Raw genomic sequence first — 25,168 nt, forward strand, 5'->3', positions numbered from 1 at the left:
AAACGAGGGGATTGAACGGTCTAACCTCCTACACTGTGTGTCGCCATTTTTTGAGCTAACACACAGTGTAGTAGGTTTACATACAGTAGTAAACACACACGAACATACATAGAAATCTCTTACCTGCTCCTGCCGCCGCGGCTCCCTCCGGCCCGTCCGCTCAGTCTGCTGCCGCTGGTCCAAGTGCACAAGTCCGGAAGCCGCGGCCGGAAGTAGTAATCTTACTGTCCGGCCGCGAATTCCGGTCCACAGGAAAATGGCACCGGACGGCGCGCATTTCAAATTGGACTGTGTGGGAGCGGCGCATGCGCAGTTCCCACACAGACGGCGTACACAGAAGTGGATGGGACGGGACCCGTTCGCAGTCCCTATGGGACTGTGGCTGCCGTATTCCATGTCTGTATGTGTCGTTAATCGACACATACAGAAATGGAAAAAAAAATGGCAGCCCCCATAGGGAAGAAAAAGTGAAAAAATAGAAAAAAGTAACACACAAACACACAAATAAAAACGTTTTTAATAAAACACTAACATTAAACTGACATGAAATTTTTTTTTGTGGTGACACTGTTCCTTTAAGGTTTAAAATAGGCTGGTCATTAAGGGGTTAATCAGAATTGAAGGTCTCTACGTTTAACGACATTGCTGTTGAAGTCACTGTTCTGAGGGCTCGTGTTTTTTCGGAGAGTCTTATCCTCGCGATGCTTAAAGCCAGAAAGTCCTCTTCAGCATGCATCTATCATCTACCATCTACATGGAAGGCTTACCTTGAATGGTGTGATGAGTGCAAGCTTTCCAAAGCGTTTTTTTTTTTTTTTTCTTGTCCAGGATTCTATCCCATTTACAGTGGGGCTTGGATCATGGTTCAGCTCTCCGCTCCCTGAAGGGGCAGGTATCTGCCTTTTTCATTTTGTTTGGTCGCCCGTTGGCGTCTAAAGCTGATATTAAAACATTTTTAATGGGTGCGGCTAATGCTGTTTCCCCTTATCGTCCCCCAATTTCCCTCGTGGGATCTGAATTTGGTCTTAGAAGTCTTAGTCGACTTCATTTGAACCTTTGCGAGAGATCTTTGTTTTCTGTCCTGGAAGGTGTTTTTTCTGGTTACGGTGACCTCCATCTGGAGGGTCTGAGTTGGCAGGCTTCTCGTCATTCTCAGTTTCTGACTCTTCACCAAGACAAGGTGGTGCTCCGTACAGTCCTCTCCTTTTTGCGTAAAATGGCATCGGCCTTTCACATGAATGAGGATATTGTCTTGCCATCTTTTTGTCCTTCTCCCAGTCATTCATGGGATCGTTCCCTCCACAACCTGGATGGTGTCCGTGCTCTGTGGATTTACCTTCACCGATCACTGCTTCCTACTGGCGGCCTGATCCCCTCTTCATCCTCCCAGATGGTCCCAGGAAGGGTTTGGCGGCCTTTAAGGCCACCATTGCTCGGTGGATTAGACTGATTGTTTGCGAGGCTTATTGCATCCGTGGTAGGATTCCCCCTTTTCGGGTCACGGTCCACTCTACCAGAGCGTTTGGGGCTTCCTGGGCTGTGTGCGCCATCAGTACTTTTGCCCTTCATATTGTGTAAGGCAGCCATGTGGTCTGCTGCACACCTTTTGTCAAGTTCTTCCCAGTGCATACCTTTGACAATGCAGACGCTACTCTGGGTCGTAAAGTGTTGCAGGCAACTGTGAAAAGCTGACTGTGTCCTGTGTTCGGCTCCCGCCCCTGGGCACTGCTCTAGGACGTTCCACGGTCTGTGACCCCCAATGTAACAAACAAGAAAACAGGATTTTTTTGAATACTCACCGTAAAATCATTTTCTTATCAAGTTAATTAGGGGGACAGAGCTTCCACCCAATTGTTTTCAAGTCGTCTTTTTTGCATTTATTGTTTGTCAGTTTCCCCTCTCGTGTTTGACATACTTATCTTACCTTGTATCTGCTTCTCCTACTGCTTGTGGACAGACTAAATATCTCATTGTCTGTGGACATTGTGTCGAGCCTCCTAGTGGCAACAGCATATACCCACGTTCTTTGTCGCCCAATGAACTGGACAAGAAAAGGCTTTTACGGTCAGTACGCAAAAAATCCTATTTTTACATACTCCATAAAATCCCTTTCTCATTTTATTAATTTGGGGACACAGATCCAACACTCTTGCGGGGTTTTTTTTTTTCTGTTTTTTTTTTTCCAAGGCCCGGGACCTGTTGTTTTGGCGGTTTTGTTTTCTCCTAGGACAGTGGACGTTTTTTGGTTTTTGTCTTCTACGGTTCTTGTACAAACTGATTTAGCCAGTGTCTGTGGGAGGGGTATGGCCTGCTTGGGCCGAGTGAGGACTTTCCTTATTAAGTGTCAGACAGGGGCGTATAGCTATGGTGCTATGTGCCTCCCAACAGTGCTCTACCCCCTTATGAATTCAGCTAGAAAAAGATTTTACTGTTCGTATGAAATCCATTTTTTTTTAATGCTTAGGTTATGAATTTTTAAATGGTTTAAAGAGGCTTTGTCACCAGATTATAAGTGCCCTATCTCCTACATAATCTGATCGGCGCTGGAATGTAGATAACAGCAGTGGTTTTTATTTTGAAAAACAATCATTTTTGAGCAAGTTATGAGCAATTTTATATTTAGTTTCTTAATGTCCAACTGGGCGTGTTTTTAATTTTGACCAAGTGGGTGTTGTAAAGAAGTGTATGAGGCTGACCAATCCGTGTCCTGCACTTCTCATTGTTCCAGCCCAGCTTCTTTCACTGCACAATCTCACTGTGCTGTGGATCATGCTGGGCTGGAACAATGAGAAGTGCAGGACACTGATTGGTCAGCCTCATACACTTCTTTACAACACCCACTTGGTCAAAAGTAAAAACACGCCCAGTTGGGCATTAAGAAACTAAATCTAAAATTGCTCATAACTTGCTCAAAAATGATTGTTTTTCAAAATAAAAACCACTGCTGTTATCTACATTCCAGCGCCGATCAGATTATGTAGGAGATAGGGCACTTATAATCTGGTGACAGAGCCTCTTTAAAGAGGCTCTGTCACCAGATTTTGCAACCCCTATCTGCTATTGCAGCAGATAGGCGCTGCAATGTAGATTACAGTAACGTTTTTATTTTCAAAAAACGAGCATTTTTGGCCAAGTTATGACCATTTTTGTAGTTATGCAAATGAGGCTTGCAAAAGTCCAAGTGGGTGTGTTTAAAAGTAAAAGTCCAAGTGGGCGTGTATTATGTGCGTACATCGGGGCGTTTTTACTACTTTTACTAGCTGGGCGTTCTGACGAGAAGTATCATCCACTTCTCTTCAGAACGCCCAGCTTCTGCCAGATCACGCTGTGACGTCACTCACAGGTCCTGCATCGTGTCAGACGAGCGAGGACACATCGGCACCAGAGGCTACAGTTGATTCTGCAGCAGCATCAGCGTTAGCAGGTAAGTCGATGTAGCTACTTACCTGCAAACGCCGATGCTGCTGCAGAATCAACTGAAGCCTCTGGTGCCGATGTGTCCTCGCTCGTCTGACACGATGCAGGACCTGTGAGTGACGTCACAGCGTGATCTGCCAGAAGCTGGGCGTTCTGAAGAGAAGTGGATGATACTTCTCGTCAGAACGCCCAGCTAGTAAAAGTAGTAAAAACGCCCCGATGTACGCACATAATACACGCCCACTTGGACTTTTACTTTTAAACACACCCACTTGGACTTTTGCAAGCCTCATTTGCATAACTACAAAAATGGTCATAACTTGGCCAAAAATGCTCGTTTTTTTAAAAATAAAAACGTTACTGTAATCTACATTGCAGCGCCTATCTGCTGCAATAGCAGATAGGGGTTGCAAAATCTGGTGACAGCCTCTTTAAACTTGTTTTGTCAGCACAATTTACCAGTTCTATATCAGCCTATGGGTTTTCAGCAGAGCAGTTATTTAACATTGGAGTTATTTTGTTTTAGTAAACCCTCCATGGATCTGCATTGTATTCTTACATTTGGCTAGGTAATTGACTTTTTGGCTCAATACTGGCACAATACTCAATATTTATCCTGTATTTCTTTTAGTCACCTAGGAACACATATCAGTCTGCTATGGGTAAACAAGCCATGGGTGTCTACATTACAAATTTCCATGTAAGAATGGATACACTGGCTCATGTATTATATTATCCTCAAAAACCACTGGTAACTACACGATCAATGGAGTACTTGAGATTCAGAGAATTACCTGCTGGTAAGCTTTTAGATACAATTTTAAGTACTACTAAAGAAATATATTGCATATGATTGGAAAAGATTATTATTGATGTACCTGAAATACGTGATGAACAATTGCCTGGTTACAAAAGAACAAAATTGCTTTTAGAATAGAGTTGATCTACACCATGGGTCTCAAGCACGCGGCACTTGGGGCTGTCCTCTGCGGCCCGCGGGACACAGAGCCGCTAGTGCAGGCTCTGCTCCGGGACTGTGGAATTCCCTGACATCGCTGTCCATATGTGGACAGTGTTGTCAGGGTCTTCCCCCAGGGCGGAGTCCCAGGCAGAGCGCTAGTATAGGCTCTGCTCCGGGACTCTGTGGAATTCCCTGACATCGCTGTCCATATGTGGACAGTGTTGTCAGGGTCTTCCCCCAGAGCTGGAGTCCTGGTGTGTGGTGTGTGTGTGTGTGGTGTGTGTGTGGTGTGTGTGTGTGTGTGTGTGTGTGTGTGTGTTATATATATATATATATATATATATATATATATATATTTTTATGGAGTTCACCATGCGGGAAAAATATTAGTAGTTATGGATGCGGCGATATCAAGCATGCGTTTTTATTAAGGTGGCGTTTTTGTTTATTTTTTGGGTTTTTTCTTACTCCCTTCTTTATTTTTATTTTTTTTGTCCCAGTAGGGGACTTGAAGGCCTGCACCTCTGATCGCTTTTCTAATACTCTGCACTACATACATAGTGCAATGTATTACAGCTGTCAGTCATACACTGACCGCAAGCCTATTAGGCCCCGCCTCCGGTACTTGGCAGACCAGGAGGCCATTCTTAGGCCTCCGGTTGCCATGATCAGGAGGCCATTGTTAGGCCTCCGGTAGCCATGGCAACCCCGCGACTCTATTGTAGGGGTGTCGACAGGCTAGAAACCACCTAGATGCAGCGATCGCTTTTGATCGCTGCATCTAAGGGGTTAATCGGCCGGACCGCAGGCTAGGTCCGGTCTTGGCTGTTACAGCAGGGTGTCAGCTGTAATATACAGCTGACACGTGATGGTGCTGGCTCAGCTTCTGAGCCCGCTCCATCGTGTACAGTAATGTGGGAAAGCGCTAAGACACTAGCGCCCACGACGTAACTGTATATGATTTGCGCGGGAAGGGGTTAGTGAATGTAATAAATTGCTAGTCCTCAACAGTGGAATCAGAAATAAAATTTAGACTGCTATCCAGACTTTAAAGGGAGTCTTACCAGAATTGCAAATGATCACCTATTCACACTGTAAGTGATGATTGTCTGATCGCTGGGACACCCATTGATTGTTAAAATGGAGGTCCCGAACCCCCTCATTCCTCCTCACTGCACCCCTCGCAGTGAGAAGAAGCTTGAATGGAGCAGCGGCTAAGCATGCGTCCACCGCTCCATTCAATGTTTATGGGACTGACAGAAGCAGCTGAACATTGTACTCTGCTGTTTCCATCATTCCCATTGACTTTAAATGGAGCGACCGCATGCATGCTCGACTGCCGCTCCATTCAATGTTACCTTCACTGCGGTCGACCAGTGAGGAGGAACAGGGAGTCCTGGGCTGGTTTGGATTGGTGGGGGTTCTAGTGATCAGACAATTATCACCTATCTTGCCGATAGGTGATTAACGTAATTGTTGATTCTGGGAATACCCGTTAATGAGTGGCTACTTATGACTCTCAGTGAGGTGATAAAAAGCACTCTAGAACTGTGATGGTTAACATTCCTATTGTACTTAGAGGCATTTTCACCAATCTATTGTTTTATCAATGCTCCATGGCCGCGGCCGAAAAACGCCAAGAAAAACATGGCAAAGACCGTGCAGGCAGGCCAAAATCTGCCTCAATGTTTTGAGGCAGAATTTTTCTGCAAGCGGGAAAAAACTGTGTGAACAGGGCCTTAATGTTATAGATCAGTGTAATGCATCCATGATAGACTTATTTAATATTGTCTAATTCAAACTCTAGGCATTAATTCTATTGTGGCTATTGCCTCATATACTGGATACAACCAGGAAGATTCTGTCATCATGAACCGCTCAGCTGTGGATAGAGGCTTTTTCAGGTATATTCTATATGTATTTGTGGGTTGGCACATAGTCGGTGGGGGCCTTGTAACAGATTTTTCTTTTGGGCCCAAATAAGTTGTGCCTCTGAATGCTGTTGCTACCGTGGTTTTCCAGGGATTCCCTGACCAGTTTCTGGGGACCCCAGAGTTCCTGGGAAACCTGGTTTGGAAATGGTCATCTAAGGCCTTATTCACACGGCAGGGTCCGAGTGTCGGACGATAAAAACGTCCAGTTTTCCCGGCCGTTTTGCATACGTTCCGATTCTGTTCCGGGCAGAGTTGCTGTTTTTAACGGCCGATTTTGACTCTCTTTGCATCCGTTTTTTTTTCCCTGTCCGTTTTAAAATCGGATGAATTTTATTTGTACATTTTTTTTTTTGCCACACACTTCCCTCTGTAGATAATGCCACACACTTCCCTCTGTAGATAATGCCACACACTTCCCTCTGTAGATAATGCCACACACTTCCCTCTGTAGATAATGCCACACACTTCCCTCTGTAGATAATGCCACACACTTCCCTCTGTAGATAATGCCACACACTTCCCTCTGTAGATAATGCCACACACTTCCCTCTGTAGATAATGCCACACACTTCCCTCTGTAGATAATGCCACACACTTCCCTCTGTAGATAATGCCACACACTTCCCTCTGTAGATAATGCCACACACTTCCCTCTGTAGATAATGCCACACACTTCCCTCTGTAGATAATGCCACACACTTCCCTCTGTAGATAATGCCACACACTTCCCTCTGTAGATAATGCCACACACTTCCCTCTGTAGATAATGCCACACACTTCCCTCTGTAGATAATGCCACACACTTCCCTCTGTAGATAATGCCACACACTTCCCTCTGTAGATAATGCCACACACTTCCCTCTGTAGATAATGCCACACACTTCCCTCTGTAGATAGTGCCACAAACTGCCCTCTGTAGATAGTGCCACAAACTGCCCTCTGTAGATAGTGCCACGCAGACCCCCCCCCTGTAGGTAGTGCCACGCAGACCCCCCCCCTGTAGGTAGTGCCACGCAGACCCCCCCCTGTAGGTAGTGCCACGCAGACCCCCCCCTGTAGGTAGTGCCACGCAGACCCCCCCCCCCTGTAGGTAGTGCCACGCAGACCCCCCCCCTGTAGGTAGTGCCACGCAGACCCCCCCCCGTAGGTAGTGCCACGCAGACCCCCCCTGTAGGTAGTGCCACGCAGACCCCCCCCTGTAGGTAGTGCCACGCAGACCCCCCCCTGTAGGTAGTGCCACGCAGACCCCCCCTGTAGGTAGTGCCACGCAGACCCCCCCTGTAGGTAGTGCCACGCAGACCCCCCCTGTAGGTAGTGCCACGCAGACCCCCCCTGTAGGTAGTGCCACGCAGACCCCCCCTGTAGGTAGTGCCACGCAGACCCCCCCTGTAGGTAGTGCCACGCAGACCCCCCCTGTAGGTAGTGCCACGCAGACCCCCCCTGTAGGTAGTGCCACGCAGACCCCCCCTGTAGGTAGTGCCACGCAGACCCCCCCTGTAGGTAGTGCCACGCAGAACCCCCCCTGTAGGTAGTGCCACGCAGACCCCCCCTGTAGGTAGTGCCACGCAGACCCCCCTGTAGGTAGTGCCACGCAGACCCCCCCTGTAGGTAGTGCCACGCAGACCCCCCCTGTAGGTAGTGCCACGCAGACCCCCCCTGTAGGTAGTGCCACGCAGACCCCCCCCCTGTAGGTAGTGCCACGCAGACCCCCCCCCTGTAGGTAGTGCCACGCAGACCCCCCCCCCTGTAGGTAGTGCCACGCAGACCCCCCCCCTGTAGGTAGTGCCACGCAGACCCCCCCCCCCTGTAGGTAGTGCCACGCAGACCCCCCCCCTGTAGGTAGTGCCACGCAGACCCCCCCCCTGTAGGTAGTGCCACGCAGACCCCCCCCCCTGTAGGTAGTGCCACGCAGACCCCCCCCCCTGTAGGTAGTGCCACGCAGACCCCCCCCCCTGTAGGTAGTGCCACGCAGACCCCCCCCCTGTAGGTAGTGCCACGCAGACCCCCCCCCCTGTAGGTAGTGCCACGCAGACCCCCCCCCCCCCTGTAGGTAGTGCCACGCAGACCCCCCCCCTGTAGGTAGTGCCACGCAGACCCCCCCCCCTGTAGGTAGTGCCACGCAGACCCCCCCCCTGTAGGTAGTGCCACGCAGACCCCCCCCCGTAGGTAGTGCCACGCAGACCCCCCCGTAGGTAGTGCCACACAGACCCCCCCGTAGGTAGTGCCACGCAGACCCCCCCGTAGGTAGTGCCACGCAGACCCCCCCCGTAGGTAGTGCCACGCAGACCCCCCCCCCCCCGTAGGTAGTGCCACGCAGACCCCCCCCGTAGGTAGTGCCACGCAGACCCCCCCCCCCCCCGTAGGTAGTGCCACGCAGACCCCCCCCCCCCGTAGGTAGTGCCACGCAGACCCCCCCCCCGTAGGTAGTGCCACGCAGACCCCCCCCCCCGTAGGTAGTGCCACGCAGACCCCCCCCCCGTAGGTAGTGCCACGCAGACCCCCCCCCCCGTAGGTAGTGCCACGCAGACCCCCCCCCCGTAGGTAGTGCCACGCAGACCCCCCCCCCCGGAGGTAGTGCCACGCAGAAGCCCCCCCCCGTAGGTAGTGCCACGCAGACCCCCCCCCCCCCCGTAGGTGGTGCCACGCAGACCCCCCCCCCCCCCGTAGGTAGTGCCACGCAGACCCCCCTTGTAGCTTGTCACCCCCCATAGATGGCACCCCCCCCTACTTTCCTGTAGGTGATGGCTCCAGGAGAAGTCCCTCACTTCACTGTCCATATATGGACAGTGACGGCAGGCACTTCTGGAGTGAAATCCCCGGCCACATCGCCAGGGATTCCGCTTTAGAAGTCCCTGATGTCACTGTGTCCATATATGGGCAGTGAAGGCAGGGACTTCTGGAGCGGAATCCAAAATCCCCGGCCACAGCGCTGCCGAAGCTGTGGCCGGGATTGGGGATTCCGTTCTTACAGGGAGCAAAAAAATACCCTCCTCCTCTTCACATGCACTTCGCACTGCGAGGAGGAGAGAGCGAGCGTCGGAAGACACGGCCCCGTAGACTTCTATGGGACCCGGGCGGCCGGGAGAACAGCCGAAAATAGGGCATGCCCCATTTTTTGACAGCCCAGTTTCCCGGGCTGTCAAAAAAAGGGTCGTGCGAATAGCCCCATTTGGGGTCTATTGTTCCTACTGCGGCCGTGTGACCCTGTCGTGTGCATGAGGCCTAAGAAAAATGATTACCTTTTTATAATTGTTGTACCACTCGCTGATCCGGACTCCACCTCTTTCATTGGGTATAGAAAAGATAGTTTGTAAATATGTGCACATTGGTTAGTTCATTATTTCTTTGTTTAAAAGGTTTAGTGATCTTATAACGTTCAATATGAAAAAAACTTTTTTTGCAGGTCTGTATTCTATCGCTCTTACAAAGAACAGGAGTCCAAAAAAGGATTTGACCAAGAGGAAGTTTTTGAGAAACCTACCCGTGAGACATGCCAGGGTAAGGAGACCAGAAGTCCCTTTCTTCTTACTAATGTACATTGGGGAGGGTATAGATTACTGTAGGATCAGATTTTCTTGTGTCTATGACAATGGAGACGCATGGTTCTAAAGAGAGCTGTTTTACAAAAAACTGTGATATTTTTAAACGAGACTATTTGCAAAACTACAACATTTGGATTATATAATGTATAATCTATTACAGATGGCCATTTTTATTTTTTATGGTGCCTAAAATGTATAAAACGGTTTGCTAGATTTGCTTTGGCAACGGTTTGAAATCCTGATTTGATTGCTTATAGGCATGAGACACGCAATCTATGACAAGTTGGATGATGATGGTTTGATTGCGCCTGGTGTTAGAGTTTCAGGAGATGATGTAATCATTGGTAAAACGGTGACACTGCCCGAAAATGATGATGAGCTGGATAGCACAAATCGACGTTACACAAAGAGAGACTGTAGCACTTTTCTGCGTACAAGTGAAACTGGCATTGTGGATCAAGTAATGGTTACTCTGAATCAGGAAGGGTACAAGTTTTGCAAAATCAGGGTAAGATCAGTATTATAAAATCTTTTCTTTTTTTTTTTTATGCTGGGAACACTAGGTTGAGGAATTATTTGAGGCGGTTTTTGGGCGATAATGTTGTGTTTGCAAAATTATCAATAAATCTGTGGCCAACTACAAACTGGTCCCAGTTTGTTTTGTATTCCGAGAATATACATTTTTAAGTAATTAAGACAAATGTAGTTTTAAACGACTGATTTTATTTTATTTTTTTTAATATTTTTTAACTATGTTTAATCCTCGCCCTAGGTGCGGTCAGTTCGAATTCCTCAAATTGGAGACAAGTTTGCTAGTCGACATGGGCAGAAAGGAACCTGTGGAATTCAGTACAGGCAGGAGGTATTTGTAGTTTAAAGTTGCGTCGTTTTTTTTTCTTTAATTATTGTAAGGACGAAGTGTGTCTTTGTATGTAAAAAAAAAAGTAATGACTCTAGCAGCAGTTGTGTGTTTTTACCTTGATGTCTTTTGTGATTTCGATCCATAAAATGTTACGGTGATGAGGCCTAACAAGTCCAACATTTAGGCAGGATCTGTTGTCGTGATGAAAAAGGTAGCTGCAGCCTTTGGATTTCGGTCCTTTTTCCCTTTTAAACTAAAGTCTATTTTATATAACATGTCTGCAGTTAAAATATACCTATTTCTAGTCTTAGTCTCATTAATGTGTTGTCTTTTTTTATTTTATTTTTTTTATATAAAAGGACATGCCCTTTACGTGTGAAGGTATTACACCAGACATCATTATCAATCCTCATGCCATCCCTTCCCGTATGACTATTGGTCACTTGATTGAATGTCTTCAAGGGAAGGTAAAGCACTAACATTTTCCATTGTCCAATATAAAATGTTCCTTTTTTTTTTTGCTTTTTATAAATGTACTTTTAATTGTAGGTATCGGCAAACAAGGGAGAAATTGGTGATGCAACTCCATTCAATGATGCAGTCAATGTGCAGAAGATCTCAAATTTATTATCGGATTACGGATATCACCTTCGAGGAAATGAGGTCCACGTATTATGATTTTACATAGTTTTTTCACATTTTGTTAAGACAAAACAGTAAAGTTTTTATACCTGGCTTAATATTTAGGGTTTTAGAATATCACTGCAATCATCTTGAATAAAATGAGGGGGTATATATTTAGGATATTGCATTCTGTGGCAGAATCTTGCTTTGACACTTAACACCTTAGTGACCACTAATACATTTTTGTTTCATGGCGGTCACTAAGGGGCCTTAAGCTAGACCGTCTCCTTTTCACAGCGGCCCAATCTAAGCCCTGCACGACTGTCGCGTGCAAGCTGGAGAGAGTGCTCGGCTGTCTGATGACAGCCAGGCTCCTGCTACAACGGCCGTGATCAAAGTTTACTTAGATCGCGGCCGTTTAACCCGATAATGCCGTGGTCAATAGCGACCGCGGCATTTAACTTCTTTGCAGAGGGAGGGAGCTCCCTTTCTCACCCATCGGTGGCCTGCCAATGCAATCGTTGGCTTCCGATGGGGTGCCATGGCAGCCGGGGGCCTGATAAAAGCCCCCAGGCCTGCCCTGGGCATATGCCTATTAGGACGCGCCAGAGGCATGTCCTAATAGATTGACTGTCAGATTAACCCTGACAGGCAATAATGCTTTGGTATACCAAAGCATTATAGCAGCGATCTAAAGATCGCATAGTAAAGTCCCCTAGTTGGACTAAAAAAAAATAAGTAATGTGAACTAAAATATTAATAAGTTACAGTAAAAAATATTTTTTCCCCCATAACATTTTTTTATTTGGTAAGTGTATAAATAAATCTACACATATATGGTATCGCAGCGACCGTAATGACCCAAACAATAAAGTTAATGTAATTTAAACCGCAAGGTGAACACCGTAAAAAAAACGCAAAAAACAATGTCGAAATTGCTATTTTTTTCCATTGCCCCCCAAAAAAAGTCATAATAAAAGTTAATCAATAAGTCCCATGTGTCAACGGGAACTCACTGCAGTGACTGGGTTTAGGGGGTCTCGTTCTAGAGATAGATGCTGGCAGCATCTATCTGATATTTATGACCTATCCTGTGGGTATGTCATAAATGTCTCTGATCGGAAAACTCCTTTAAGGGATTAGTTTGATGCATTTTTCTAGAAACGTTGGACACTTTTCTCATCCTTATCCACCATTCCCAAATCTGGTGCAATTTAAGACTTTTAGACACACATCTTTTTCTAGACCCTATTCGAAGCTCTCTAGAAAGGTGCAAAAATGTGTAAAGCACAAAACTTTTTGGCCACAATTTATGTTAGAATCCTGGCGCATTTTACTTAGTAAATTTCCACCATAGTTAATTAACATAAAATAAACACATGACTGTATTTTGCGTCCGCGTTTGTAAGTCCAAACTCAGGACTGCAAAAAAGCGAGAACGTATAAATGGAAAGATTTGCACCTCTTTTGTGTTTTGGCTTTCAAATACTGATGCAAAATACTGACCAAACTACATCCATGTGAAAGTGGCCTAAGTGAGATCTATCCGCAGTTACAGGACATCCCAGTGGTGCTTCAGTTTGATTTCCTTATACAATAGTGTCACTGGGTCTAGCAAGACCCTGGCATCTGTTATAGCCCCCCTTAGTGGTAAACTTTAGGCATATACTGACTACCAATAGACATGGGTCTACATCTGACATTCTTGTCTGATCATATAGCGTGCATATGGAGTTAAGAAAAACTAAATGCTACATTAATTCTAGACATTAGTTTTTGTATTAACCCATCAAAATGACTAATCGTTCTGTAATTTTATTTGGTATCTACGTAAACATTATGAACATGTGAGGGAAAAAAAAAGTGCAGATTTTATGTGGTAAGTGCATGTATTCAAACCTAAATCTACATACGTACTGGGAAAAAATACCGCAAAATATGGCAGGGACCAGGTTAATATTGGGGTATGCTTCATAGTTTTTATTATTTAACCAAAGCCAAATAATAGATGTTAATTAATTTAAACAAAAATCTACTTTTATGTCTTCAATTTTTTAAATGGCTTACTTTATCGTAAACCTAGGTTCTGTACAATGGATTCACAGGACGTAAAATCACATCACAAATCTTCATTGGGCCTACTTATTATCAGCGATTAAAGCACATGGTCGATGATAAAATTCACTCCCGTGCTAGAGGTCCAATTCAGATTCTGAACAGGCAGCCTATGGAAGGTAGATCACGGTAAGTAATGCGTTTGAATAAACCCAGGAAACCGTAACTTGATTTACAAGTAAGCGTCAGCACGCCCCGCGTGCAGTGTAAAATCTGAACCGATATTCGGACGATAGATGATGCACAACTGTGTTCTGGTAAATGAGTATTCTCTCTGCGTATGGCCATAGGGCTTCACACTCCGCTACCTCCACCCTGTCACTGTTTGTGTAGTTGTGAACTGCAAATGTTATACTGACTGTTGAACAATTGTTTAATAGTGATGGAGGTCTTCGATTTGGAGAAATGGAGCGCGATTGTCAGATTGCACATGGTGCTGCCCAGTTTCTTCGAGAGAGATTATTTGAAGCTTCTGATCCTTACCAAGTACATGTCTGCAATCTCTGTGGTTTGATGGCAATTGCAAATACCAGGACTCACACATATGAATGTAGAGGATGTCGAAACAAAACACAGGTAAATAACATTTGGCATATCTAGATTATTCTGCACTAGTTACTTAGGGTCACCAATCCCACTTAGATGCTTTAGGTAAACCTCTAAAGTAACTGAGCTTTAAGGTTTAAAGGGGTTGTACTGAATTAGACAAACCTATCTGCTTTCCTTCAAAAACAGTCCAAGGTTTGTCTCTGGTATTGCAGCTAAGCTCCGTTGAAGTGAATGGAATGAAGGGTGCAGCACTGTTTTTGGAAGAACTTTGCCATACATTTCTAATCCTGTACAATCCTTTAATACATGTTAACTCTTGCAGCCAAAAGTAATTTAAAGGTTCGTACTAATTGCTGGTGGGCTGAGTCTTGATCAGACTGAGCGCTAAGAACCTCACATTTTATTAATGTAATAAATATTGCAGTAATGCAATAAACGTGCATAATAAACAATAAGTATGTCTATCTATCTAATCTGCATTCTTACTGGTAATACATTAGTCACGGCAGATTAGCACCTTAATATCTATTTCATGTTTTAGGAGGAGCTGACCAACCCTCTTTGTTTTTGGTCTAGGTTAATACCTATCTCTCGACTTTGATTTAATTCGTATTAGGCTTAGATGAGTTGTCAGGGCCACACAGTATTAAATGTGTTGGAGGCACACAGGAGCCACTGCCAGTCAAGCCGTCAGACCAACTCACTCACTGATTCGGCTGACTGCGTTATTCTGCAGATTCTATGTGCAGAGGATACACAGAAGCTGAAACAGAGCAAGGTTTTCAATTACAGTATATAAGTGATTAGTATCCAAAAATGTATACGTTTCCCCAAAGGGTTTCATAGCCTTTAAAAGGGTTTTCCAGCCAGTAAAAATGAGTGGCCTATCCTCAAGATAGGCCATCAATCGCTGATGGGTCGGGGCCTAACTCCCAGGACCTCCCTGTATGAGCGCTGCGGCCCCTTCAAAACAGCTGATCCGACTCAGCAGCTATTGATTGCCTATCCTGAGGATAGGCCACCAATTGTTAGTGGCTAGACAACCCCTTTAAATATTTTATTTTTTATTTTTCATTAATAAAATGGTTCATAAAATACAATGGATTACTCTTATAATCTTTTTTTTTTTTTTTTCCTCCCCCATAGATATCCTTGGTAAGGATGCCTTATGCCTGTAAACTTCTTTTCCAAGAGTTGATGTCAATGAGCATTGCTCCACGGATGATGACAACATAGTTATATGTGTGTGACTCTTGCGTTAAGTGTAAAAAATAAAAATAAATGCTATTTTTTAATGTACACTTAAATTAAACTTTGGGTGTCGTTAAAGTATTAAAACAGTTTGCTCTCAGCTTACTGTGCAAGCTTTGTACCTGCAAAGCAACATCTAGATTTCGTTTTCTAGTTCTTTTAACATTTTGGTTCTTGAGGAAGTTTAATTACGTATGATTATTACATATGACTCAGTCTTCCTCTCTAGGGTTAAACACTGTAATGATGTTTTGTCTTTGCTTTAAATAAATGTTTTTTTGAAATAACGTTTGCATGTATTTTATTGGTTTTAATGTTTTTTTAAAGTTGATTTATTAACCCCTTGCCGCACCAGGACGCACTGGTACGTCCTGTATTGCAGTTCTTTAAGGCACTCGGACGTACCGGTGCATCCTGGGTGACAGGGTGACACAACTGTGCCATCAACTGTTAATGACAGTTGATCAGCACAGTAAGATGCCAGGGGACCAATCACAGCGGTCCCCGGCCGGCGATCGCTGTGATTGATCAGTCACAGCAGACTGACCAATTACAGCTCCTTGAGAATGTGTATGAGATGTAGCTGGCTCAGAAGCTGAGCCAGCGCCATCACATCCAGGTATCGGCTGCCTGACACCCCGCTGTAACAGCCAGGACCGGAGCTAGGTTCCGATCCGGCTGATTAACCCCTTCTGCATCTAGGTGGCTTCTAGCCTGTCGGCAACCGCGGACATCCTGCTCTAACGGCCAGGACCGGAGCTAGGCTCCGATCCAGCCGATTAACCCCCGTAGATGCAGCGATCGCTGCATCTAGGTGGTTAGATCGCACCCTATGGTTGCTAATGGCAACCATCGGCACCCCTGGGGGTGCCGATGGTTGCTATGGCAACTGTAACATAATAGTCTTGCTGTCAGTGAATAGCTGACAGCTCTAATACACCGAACTAGGTAGGTAGTGCAGTGTATTAGAATAGCGATCAGGGCTTAACCCCTTAATGACCGCCGATAAGCCTTTACACGGCGGTCATTAGTGGGCTTTATTCTACAGCGCCGCCATTCCACGGCGCTGCATCAGAATAAAGTAAACAGAGCAGGGAGCTGTCAAATCTCCCTGCTCTCAGCTGCCAGAGGTAGCTGAGGGCTGGGGGCATCCCTGCTCGAACAGGTGAGATCGATATTAGTATCGATCTCACACGTTTAATCCCTCAGATGCGGTGCTCAATAGCGTGCACCGCATCTGAGTGGTTTTGGAGAGAGGGAGGGAGCTCCCTCACATCCCACTGAATCGCCGACTGTCTGTGTCTCCGATGGCAGCCGGGGGCCTAATAAAGGTAATGCCAAAGGCATGTCCTAGCAGATGCCTGTCCGTTTTAAACGGACAGGCAGTAATACACTGCAATACGAAGTATTGCAGTGTATTATAATAGCGATCGGAGGATCGCATAGTGAAGTCCCCTAGTGGGACCTAGTATAAAAGTTAAAAAAAGTTGAATAAAGTTAATTTAAAAAAAATGTGGAAAAAGAAAAAATGAAAAACCCACTTTTTCCCCTTACAAAATGCTTTCCTATTAAAAAAAAAAACACAATAAAGCAAAAAAGTTACACATATTTGGTATCGCCACGTCCGTAACAACCCCGACTATAAAGCTGTTGCATTATTTAACCTGCACGGGGTACGCCGTAAAAAATAATGGAAAAATTGCTGTTTTCTGTTAATCCTGACTTTAAAAAAATGTGATAAAAAGTGATCAAAAAGTCGCATCTACTCTCAAATGGTACCAATAAAAACTACAAGTCTACCCGCAAAAAAAAAACCCTCATACAACTGCATCGGCGGAACAATAAAATAGTTATGACTCTTCAAATGTGGAGATACAAGAACAAATAATTTTGAAAAAAAAGTGTTTTTACTGTGTAAGTAGTAAAACAAACAAAATCTATACAAATTTGGTATCTTTTGCAATCGTAACAACCCGTTGAATAAAGTTATTGTGTTATTTATACCACACGGTAAACGACGTAGATTTAGGGCGCAAAAAAAGAGTGGTGAAATTTCATGTTTTCTTCTATCCCCCCTCAAAAAAAGTTAATAAAAGATCATGAATAAATTATATGTACCCCAAAATGGTGCTATTAAAAAGTACAACTTGTCCTGCAAAAAACAAGACCTTCTACAGCTATGTCGACGCAAAAATAAAAAAGTTATAGCTCTTCGAATGTGACAATGGAAAAATTTAAAAAAACGGCTTGGTCATTAGGGCCCAGAATGCAAGCAGGGGGAAGGGGTTAAAGTCCGCTAATGGGACAAAAAAAAAGTTGACAACTTAAAAAAAATGTTGTTTTTAAAAAAAAATTAACTGTTTCACGTTAAACTAGAACAGCCTTTTTTCCCATAATAAGTTTATTATAGGAAAAAACTGAAAAAAAGTACGCATATGTGGTATCGCTACGTCCGGAACTACCTGGACTTTAAAAAAAATTCACGCTATTTTTAGTTACTACCCCTCCCAAAACAGAAAAAAAAATGATACCATTAAAAATTACAGCCCGTCCCACAAAAAACAAGCCCTCCCACAGCTTTTTTGACGGAAAAATAAAAAAGTTATGGCTCTCAGAATATGGTGAAACAAAAAATAAATTATTTAAAACAAAAGTTATTTTATTGTGCAGATGCTGCAAAACACAAAAAAAACTATATACATATGGTATCGCCGTAATCGTATCGACCCGCAGAATAAAGTAAAATTGTCATTTATAGCGCATGGCGAGCGCCGTAAAAAAAGAATAGAACACATCAGAATTGCTTGTTTTTGGTCACCTTGCTTGCCAAAAATGAAATAAAATGTGATCAAAAAAATCGCATGTACCCCAAAATGGTACCAATGAAAACTACAGATTGTCCTGCAACATATAAGCCCTCACCCAGCTCCGGTGGAGAAAAAAATAAAAAAGTTCTGGCTCTCCGAATATAGTGAAGCAAAATGTGCAGATTGTTCCAAAAGCGGATAAGATTGGGCACCATTTATCAGTGCGACACCGGCCACATATCTATAAAATATTATTTATTTACCCCATTATTATACCCTCTTATTATGCCCTGATGTACTCTGCCCAGCTTAGATATGCCCCCACATCATGACCTGAAATACCAGCAAAACCCCAAACAAAACTACCACCAAGCAAAATCTGCGCTCCAAAAGCCAAATGTTGCGCCCTCCCTTCTGAGCCCTGTAGCGTGCCCAAGCAGCAGTTTACATCCACATATATGGCATCGCCATACCCGGCAGAACCCGCTTAACAGTTGAGGTATTTGTCTTCAGTGGCACGAACTGGGCACAACATATTGTGCACTAAATGGCATATACCTGTGGAAAATTGCAATTTTCACTTTGCACCATCCACTGAGCGTTCATTTCTAATAAAAAAAAAAACCTGTGTGGTCAAAATGCTCACTACGCCCCTTAAAAAAAATACCTTGAGAGGTGCAGTTTCCAAAATGGGGGCCACTACTTGGGGGTTTGTTTTACTATTTCACCCCAGAGCCCTGCCGTTGTGGGCCAATGCTGTGAAAATCACCAAAATATGCCTCACATGCGCATTTGCTCTTCCACTCCTAAGGCCCCATGCCCACGACCGTATTTTTTTCGTCCTGTAAATATGCGTCCTTTGTCACACGTTTTTAACCCGTATTTACGGACCTGTGCCCGTAAATACGGGTCCGTTGTCATCCGTATTCCACCCGTATTTACGGACCCGTAAAAAAGGGTCTGGAAATGTCACATGATCGCTCAGGCGCCATTTTCTCTGCTTCTCTTTATACAAAACTTAAAATCCCCTGACGTCGCCTAGCAACGCCCCCATAATTACGGGGTCACACACATGTAGCCATCCGTAATTACGGGAGACCTATAGACTTCTATGGGCCTTCCCTTGCCGTAATTACGGCCTGAAATAGGACATGTTCTATATTTTTCAACGGCCTGGGCACTTTCCCGTATGCAAACGTGAAGGTACCCGTGGCCAATAGAAGTCTATGGGCCCGTAATTACGGGCGTTTTTACGGTCGTGTGCATGGGGCCTAAGCCCTGTCAAATGTCCAGGCAAATGATAAATGCCTTGAGGGGTGTAGTTTACAAAATGGGGTAATTTCTCAGGGTTTTACACTCTACTCTGGTACCTAAGGGAGCTCTGCAAATGCGTAAATGTGTCTGTAGACCAGTCCAGCAAAATCTGAGCTCTAAAAGCCAAATGGCGGTCCTTCCATTTTTAGCTCTACCATGTGCCCAAACGGCAGTTTAGGGCCAGTCATGGGGTATTGCCGTACTCGGGAGAAATTGGGTAAGAAATGGTGTGTTTTGTTTTTTTTTCCTATTACCCCTTGTGAAAAAAAAAATTGGGCGCAAAGCTACATATTTTTGGGGGAAATTTTTTTTTTTTTCATTTTCACTGCCTCATTCTAATACATTCTATGAAACACCTGTGGGATCAAAATGCTCACTACACCCCTAGATAATTACCCTGAGGGGTATAGTTTCCAAAATGGAGTCACTTCTCAGGGGTTTCTACTGTAAAAATATGAGCTAAAACTACATTTTATTAGAAGAAATTTAGATTTTCAATTTCACGGCATAATTCCCATAACTTCTGCAAAAAACGTGTGGGGTCAAAATGCTAACTATACCCCACTAAATATTTCTTGAGGGGTGTAGTTTCCAAAATGGGAAATCCACATTTTTGGGGGGTTTCCGCTGTTTTGGTCCCTCCAGGGCGTTGCAAATGCGACATGGCACTGAAAACTATTCCAGCAAAATCTGCTCTCCTAAATCAAAATGGTGCTCCTTCCCTTGTGAGCCCTGCCGTGGGTCCAAACAGCACTTTATTAACACATGTGGAGCATTGCCGTAATCGGGGGAACATGCTTAAAAATGTTGGGGTGCTTTTTCTTTTTGCTTTTTATTTATTCCCTGTAAAAATTAAAAATGTATACGTTTCTTCAGAAAAAAGCAGATTTTCATTTTTACAGACGAATTCCAATAAGATTAGTAAAGAAACTGTGTGGTCAAAATGCTAACTATACCCCTAGATACATTTCTTGAGGGTGTAGTTTCCAAAATGGGGTCTCTTTTGGGGGGTTTTCACTGTTTTGGCACCACAAGACCACTTCAAACCTGACATGGTGCCTAAAATATAGTCTAAAAAAAGGCAGCCCCAAAATCCACTAGGTGATCCTTTACTTCTGAGGTCGGTGCTTCAGTCCATAAGCACACTAGGGCCACATGTGGGATATTTCTAAAAACTGCAGAATCTGGGCAATAAATATTGAGTTGCATTTCTCTGGTAAAACTTTCTGTGTTAAAGAAAAAAAATGTATTACATATTAATTTTGACAAAAAAAAGTGCTTTAATTCCTGTGAAACGCCTAAAGCGTAAAGAAACTTTTTGAATGCTTTGAGCGGTCTAGTTTTTAAAATTGGGGTGATTAATAGGGACTTTCTAATATATAAGGCCCTCAAAGCCACTTCAGAACTAAACTGGTCTCTGGGAAAAAATAGCCTTTTGAAATTTTCTTGAAAATGTGAGAAATTGCTGCTAAAGTTCTAAGCCTTGTAACGTCCTAGAAAAATAAAAGGACTTTTAAAAAAAAACAAAACAATGCAAACATACAGTAGACATACGGGAAATGTTAACTAGTAACTATTTTGTGTGGTATTACTATCTGTCTTACAAGCAAATACATTAAAATTCAGAAAAACACAAATTTTTGCAAATTTTCTCTGAATTTTGGGGTTTTTCACAAATAAACACTGAATATATTGACCAAATTTTACCACGAACATAAAGTACATTGTGTCACGAGAAAACAGTCTCAGAATCGCTTGGATACATAAAAGCATTCCAGAGTTATTACCACATAAAGTGACACATGTCAGATTTGAAAGAATTGGCTGTGTCCTTAAGGCCAAAACAGGCTCTGTCCTTAAGGGGTTAAATGTTTATTGTACTCTGAGTACAGTATAGTCTTGTTCTTAAAGGGAACCTGTCACCAGCATGTCAGCTATTGAACTCTCCTCCTCCCTCGCTGCTGTCAAAAGTTCATTCTGTGTTATCCGCTCTCCTAAACTGCTCCTCCAACCGTAAATAATGGTTTGGAAACATTTTTACAATTTTTATGGTAATAATCCGGCTGTCTTGTTCGTTCGTCTTATGCCCGCCCACCGTCGAGAACTGGCCTGCCCTGAATGCCAAAATATTGTCTGAGATGTAGGGTCCGATTCCCCTCCCTGCTTCGTCCGGGCCTCAAATAGTGTTACTGCGCATGTGCCACTATGGTCTCCCGTTGTGCGTACACACCAGAACAGGACATTGATGCGCAATCATGGGATTTGTGCGTGCTGGGGTGGGTGGCGATGAGCTGTCAATCAAAAGTAAGGAGGCGGGGTTATCGCTGAAAGGTTTGAGGAACGTAGATATGACTCTTATGCTCCTTAGCATATGGCGCAGGAACACTAACAAACTGAATACTAAAGGTACGGAGCCTCCTTAGAAGATAACTATTGGTTACATAAAAAAAAAAATGTTTTTACCCACTTCCACCAGGTATTGCTGGTTTAATAGGTGAAATGCCGGTGACATGTTCCTTTTAAACCCTTCACGACTGCCATACGGCTATATACGTACCAACTGCCGATGCCCTGTGCAGTTGCAACATGTATAAACGTTGGCAGCCTTGAAGGGGTTTAATGAGTGCAGTGCTGCTTCAATGTGAGCAGCGCTGCACACTCATGTCTGCCGGGGCTTCAAGACACACAACCCCCTGTAGATAGCGCAAAACCTCCTGCAGATAGTGCAACCTAAGCTCCCTCTCTAGGAGCAGAATCACCGGCCAGCTCCCTGGTCGGAGATTCCCCTCCTAGAGGGAGCCCCCGACATTTCTCCAATCCCCGCTGTAAATAGTGCTCTCCCTGTAGATAGCAACGTCTGAATTTCCTGTCAAATATGCAAATGTTGCTGCAGATTCGTTGCGTAATTGCCCCAAATCTGCACCAGCATTTGCAGCGGAAAAATTCTGCCACGTCTGAACGTGCCCTTAGGATAAGCTCCATGATCTCCTCAGAGTGGTTAAGGATACATTGGAGACGGGGAAGGAGGTTGAGCATAAGCCTTAAAAGGACAGACTGTTTTATTATCCCATTACCAAGGCGAAAAATTTTCCCGGCCATGCTGTCCTAACGGAATGGATGAAACGGGATTGAGATAAGCCTGAGAGGAAATCAGAACTGGGCTCTCGGTTCAAAAACCTCTACAGACTGGATAAAACTTGCTCCAAAGATTGGGAGAATATTCCAAAACTGGATTTGCCAGTGGTTAAATTGGCAAAGAAAGCAGTTTTTCCACCCCATGAATCAGCCCTGCTGGAAGAGCCCATGGATCGCAAGGCGGATTCCCTTCTGAAGAAAGTGTGTACTTCAGCAGTGGGCTCGTGCAAAGCCTCCTTGTCTTCAGTACCGGTGGCTAGAGCACTCCGGGTCTGGCTAAGCCACCTGTCAAGGGATCTAGAAGATGGAGCCCCAAGGGCAGAAATTCTCCAGTCCCTCCCAGTAATGAAGTCAGCTTCGGAGTTCCACTGTGAGTCCCAGCTGGATAACATCAAGTATGCATCCAGGGCCTTGTCCCTATCGAATGCGGCCAGAAGGGCTCATTGGCTTAAGTTATGTTCTGGGGATAATCTCTCCAAAAATAATTTTTGTAGCCTACCTTTTCGGACAGAATCTCTGTTTGGTCCCCAATTAACGGATATTTAGAATTCCTTAGGGGAAGGCAAAGGGGCTAGGTTTCCTGAACCTAAAAGGAAGGATAACAGGCGTTACTTTTGGGATCAGAGAAGAAAATCCCCGAACTTCAAAAGAAGGTTTCCAGACCGTCAGCGCACGTTTAAAATGAAGCGGGAAAACCCTTCCTCCTTTCGAAAAAGAAAAGCCCGCTCAAAATCCAAACAGTTTATGACGCCCAGCCATTCCTACAAGTAGGAGCAAGGCTTCAGAGATTCTCCTCTCGGTGGTCGGTGACATCATTTGACGACTGGGTGACGGCAACCATCAGGAGAGGATACTCTTTGGAGTTCAGAACTCTCCCCCCAGACCACTTTTTCCTCAATAGGCATCACAACCCGATAGTCCAACAGCTTCTGCAGGTCTTTCTCCAGAAAGCAGCCCTGGAAGATGTCCCAGTCTCAGAAAAAGGGCAAGGAGTTTACTCCAGAGTGTTCCCAAATCAAACGGCAGTTGGAGGCTGGTAATAGACCTGACAATCCTCAATCAATATCTGGTGAGGAAAACCTTCAAGATGGAGACTATCCGGTCAGTGATGAACCTTCTGGAAAGGAACGACGTGCTGGCAACAATCGACCTCATGGACGCATACTTGCATGTCCCGATTCTGGCCGCGCACAAAAGGTTCCTCCGATTGGCGGTCCAGACGCAAGGCGGAGTACAGCACTTCCAATTTACCTGCCTACCCTTCGGGATTTCGTCGGCACCCCGTGTGTTCACGAAAATCGTGGTGGTCCTAACAGCAGCACTGAGGCTGAAAGGGATATGTGTGGTCCCTTACTTGGACGATTGGCTAATAAAAGCATCATCAGAGTCCCTTCTACAAGAACATCTCCAAACCACATTGGAGTTTCTTCACTTTCACGGGTTCCTGGTGAACTTCATAAAGTCACAGTTCTCACCATCACAGAATCTGAAATTTTTAGGGTTCATGGTGAATTCCCAGTCGATGACAGTCAAATTGTCTCCAGAGAGGATTGCTGCAATCCGGGGTTCAATAGAACGCCTTATTTGCCATCCGACTATATCGATTCGAGGAGCTATGAAAATCTATAGATGTGGTCCCCTGGGCCAAAGCCAACATGAGATCATTACAGCTCGACATCCTCAGAGCCTGGGACAAAAAGATCAGAAATCTGAACGCTCTCTTCAAAGTCTCCAACTTCACCCTTCAAGACTTCAGCTGGTGGTTAATCCCGGACACTCTCCGGTCCGGCAAGTCTCTGGTTCCCCCACCACAGAAAGTCCTCACAACGGATGCCTCCTCCTGGAGCTGGGGTGCCCATGTAGATCACCTATGGGTTCAGAACAGATGGAGTCAGAGGGAAGTGTCACTACCCTCCAGCATGAAGGAACTCAGAGCAGTGAGATTGTCGCTAATGTCCTTTCAATCCCATCTGAGAAATACCCAAATCCTGATCCAGTCAGACAACCTTGCAACTGTGTTCTATGTAAACAAACAGGGAGGAACGAGGAGTGCCTCAATGTCAACCGAGTGAAGACGACTTAGGGTATGTGCACACACACTAATTACGTCCGTAATTGACGGACGTATTTCGGCCGCAAGTAGTGGACCGAACTCAGTGCAGGGAGCAGGGCTCCTAGCATCATAGTTATGTACGATGCTAGGAGTCCCTGCCTCTCTGCAGGACAACTGTCCCGTACTGTAATCATGTTTTCAGTACGGGACAGTAGTTCCACGGAGAGGCAGGGACTCCTAGCATCGTACATAAGTATGATGCTAGGAGCCCGGCTCCCTGCACTGTGTTCGGTCCGGTACTTGCGGCCGAAATACGTCCGTCAATTACGGACGTAATTAGTGTGTGTGCACATACCCTTATGAGTTGGGCAGAACGACATTCAATGGGAATTTCAGCAGTTCAAATCAAGGGCTCCTTGAACCACACTGCAGACTTCCTCAGCTGCAATATCCTCCATCCAGGGGAGTGGAGTCTCAACCCTCAGGTTTTCAGCAGCTTAGCTGCCATGTGGGGAATGCCAGACGTGGATGTGATGGCATCAGAAGAGAACAACAAAGTCCTCAGCTTCTGTTCTCTGTACCACACCCGCCATGCAGTAGCATT

General features: G+C 44.9%; 1 protein-coding gene across 1 annotated transcript in view; it reads left to right on the forward strand.

Moving 5' to 3' along the window:
* POLR2B (RNA polymerase II subunit B) overlaps nucleotides 1–15,542 on the forward strand; it is a 44,462-nt gene extending 28,920 nt beyond the window's left edge. The window contains exons 16-25 of the mRNA XM_075862684.1: nucleotides 4,049–4,217; nucleotides 6,186–6,282; nucleotides 9,716–9,810; nucleotides 10,112–10,362; nucleotides 10,627–10,716; nucleotides 11,076–11,183; nucleotides 11,266–11,379; nucleotides 13,424–13,584; nucleotides 13,836–14,031; nucleotides 15,151–15,542. Coding sequence (XP_075718799.1) covers nucleotides 4,049–4,217; nucleotides 6,186–6,282; nucleotides 9,716–9,810; nucleotides 10,112–10,362; nucleotides 10,627–10,716; nucleotides 11,076–11,183; nucleotides 11,266–11,379; nucleotides 13,424–13,584; nucleotides 13,836–14,031; nucleotides 15,151–15,240 — 1,371 coding nt within the window. The 3' untranslated portion in view covers nucleotides 15,241–15,542. The remainder of the gene's footprint in view (nucleotides 1–4,048; nucleotides 4,218–6,185; nucleotides 6,283–9,715; nucleotides 9,811–10,111; nucleotides 10,363–10,626; nucleotides 10,717–11,075; nucleotides 11,184–11,265; nucleotides 11,380–13,423; nucleotides 13,585–13,835; nucleotides 14,032–15,150) is intronic.
* Nucleotides 15,543–25,168: the final 9,626 nt, after the last annotated feature.

Source organism: Rhinoderma darwinii, chromosome 1 (assembly GCF_050947455.1).
Source record: "Rhinoderma darwinii isolate aRhiDar2 chromosome 1, aRhiDar2.hap1, whole genome shotgun sequence".
Taxonomy (NCBI): domain Eukaryota; kingdom Metazoa; phylum Chordata; class Amphibia; order Anura; family Rhinodermatidae; genus Rhinoderma; species Rhinoderma darwinii.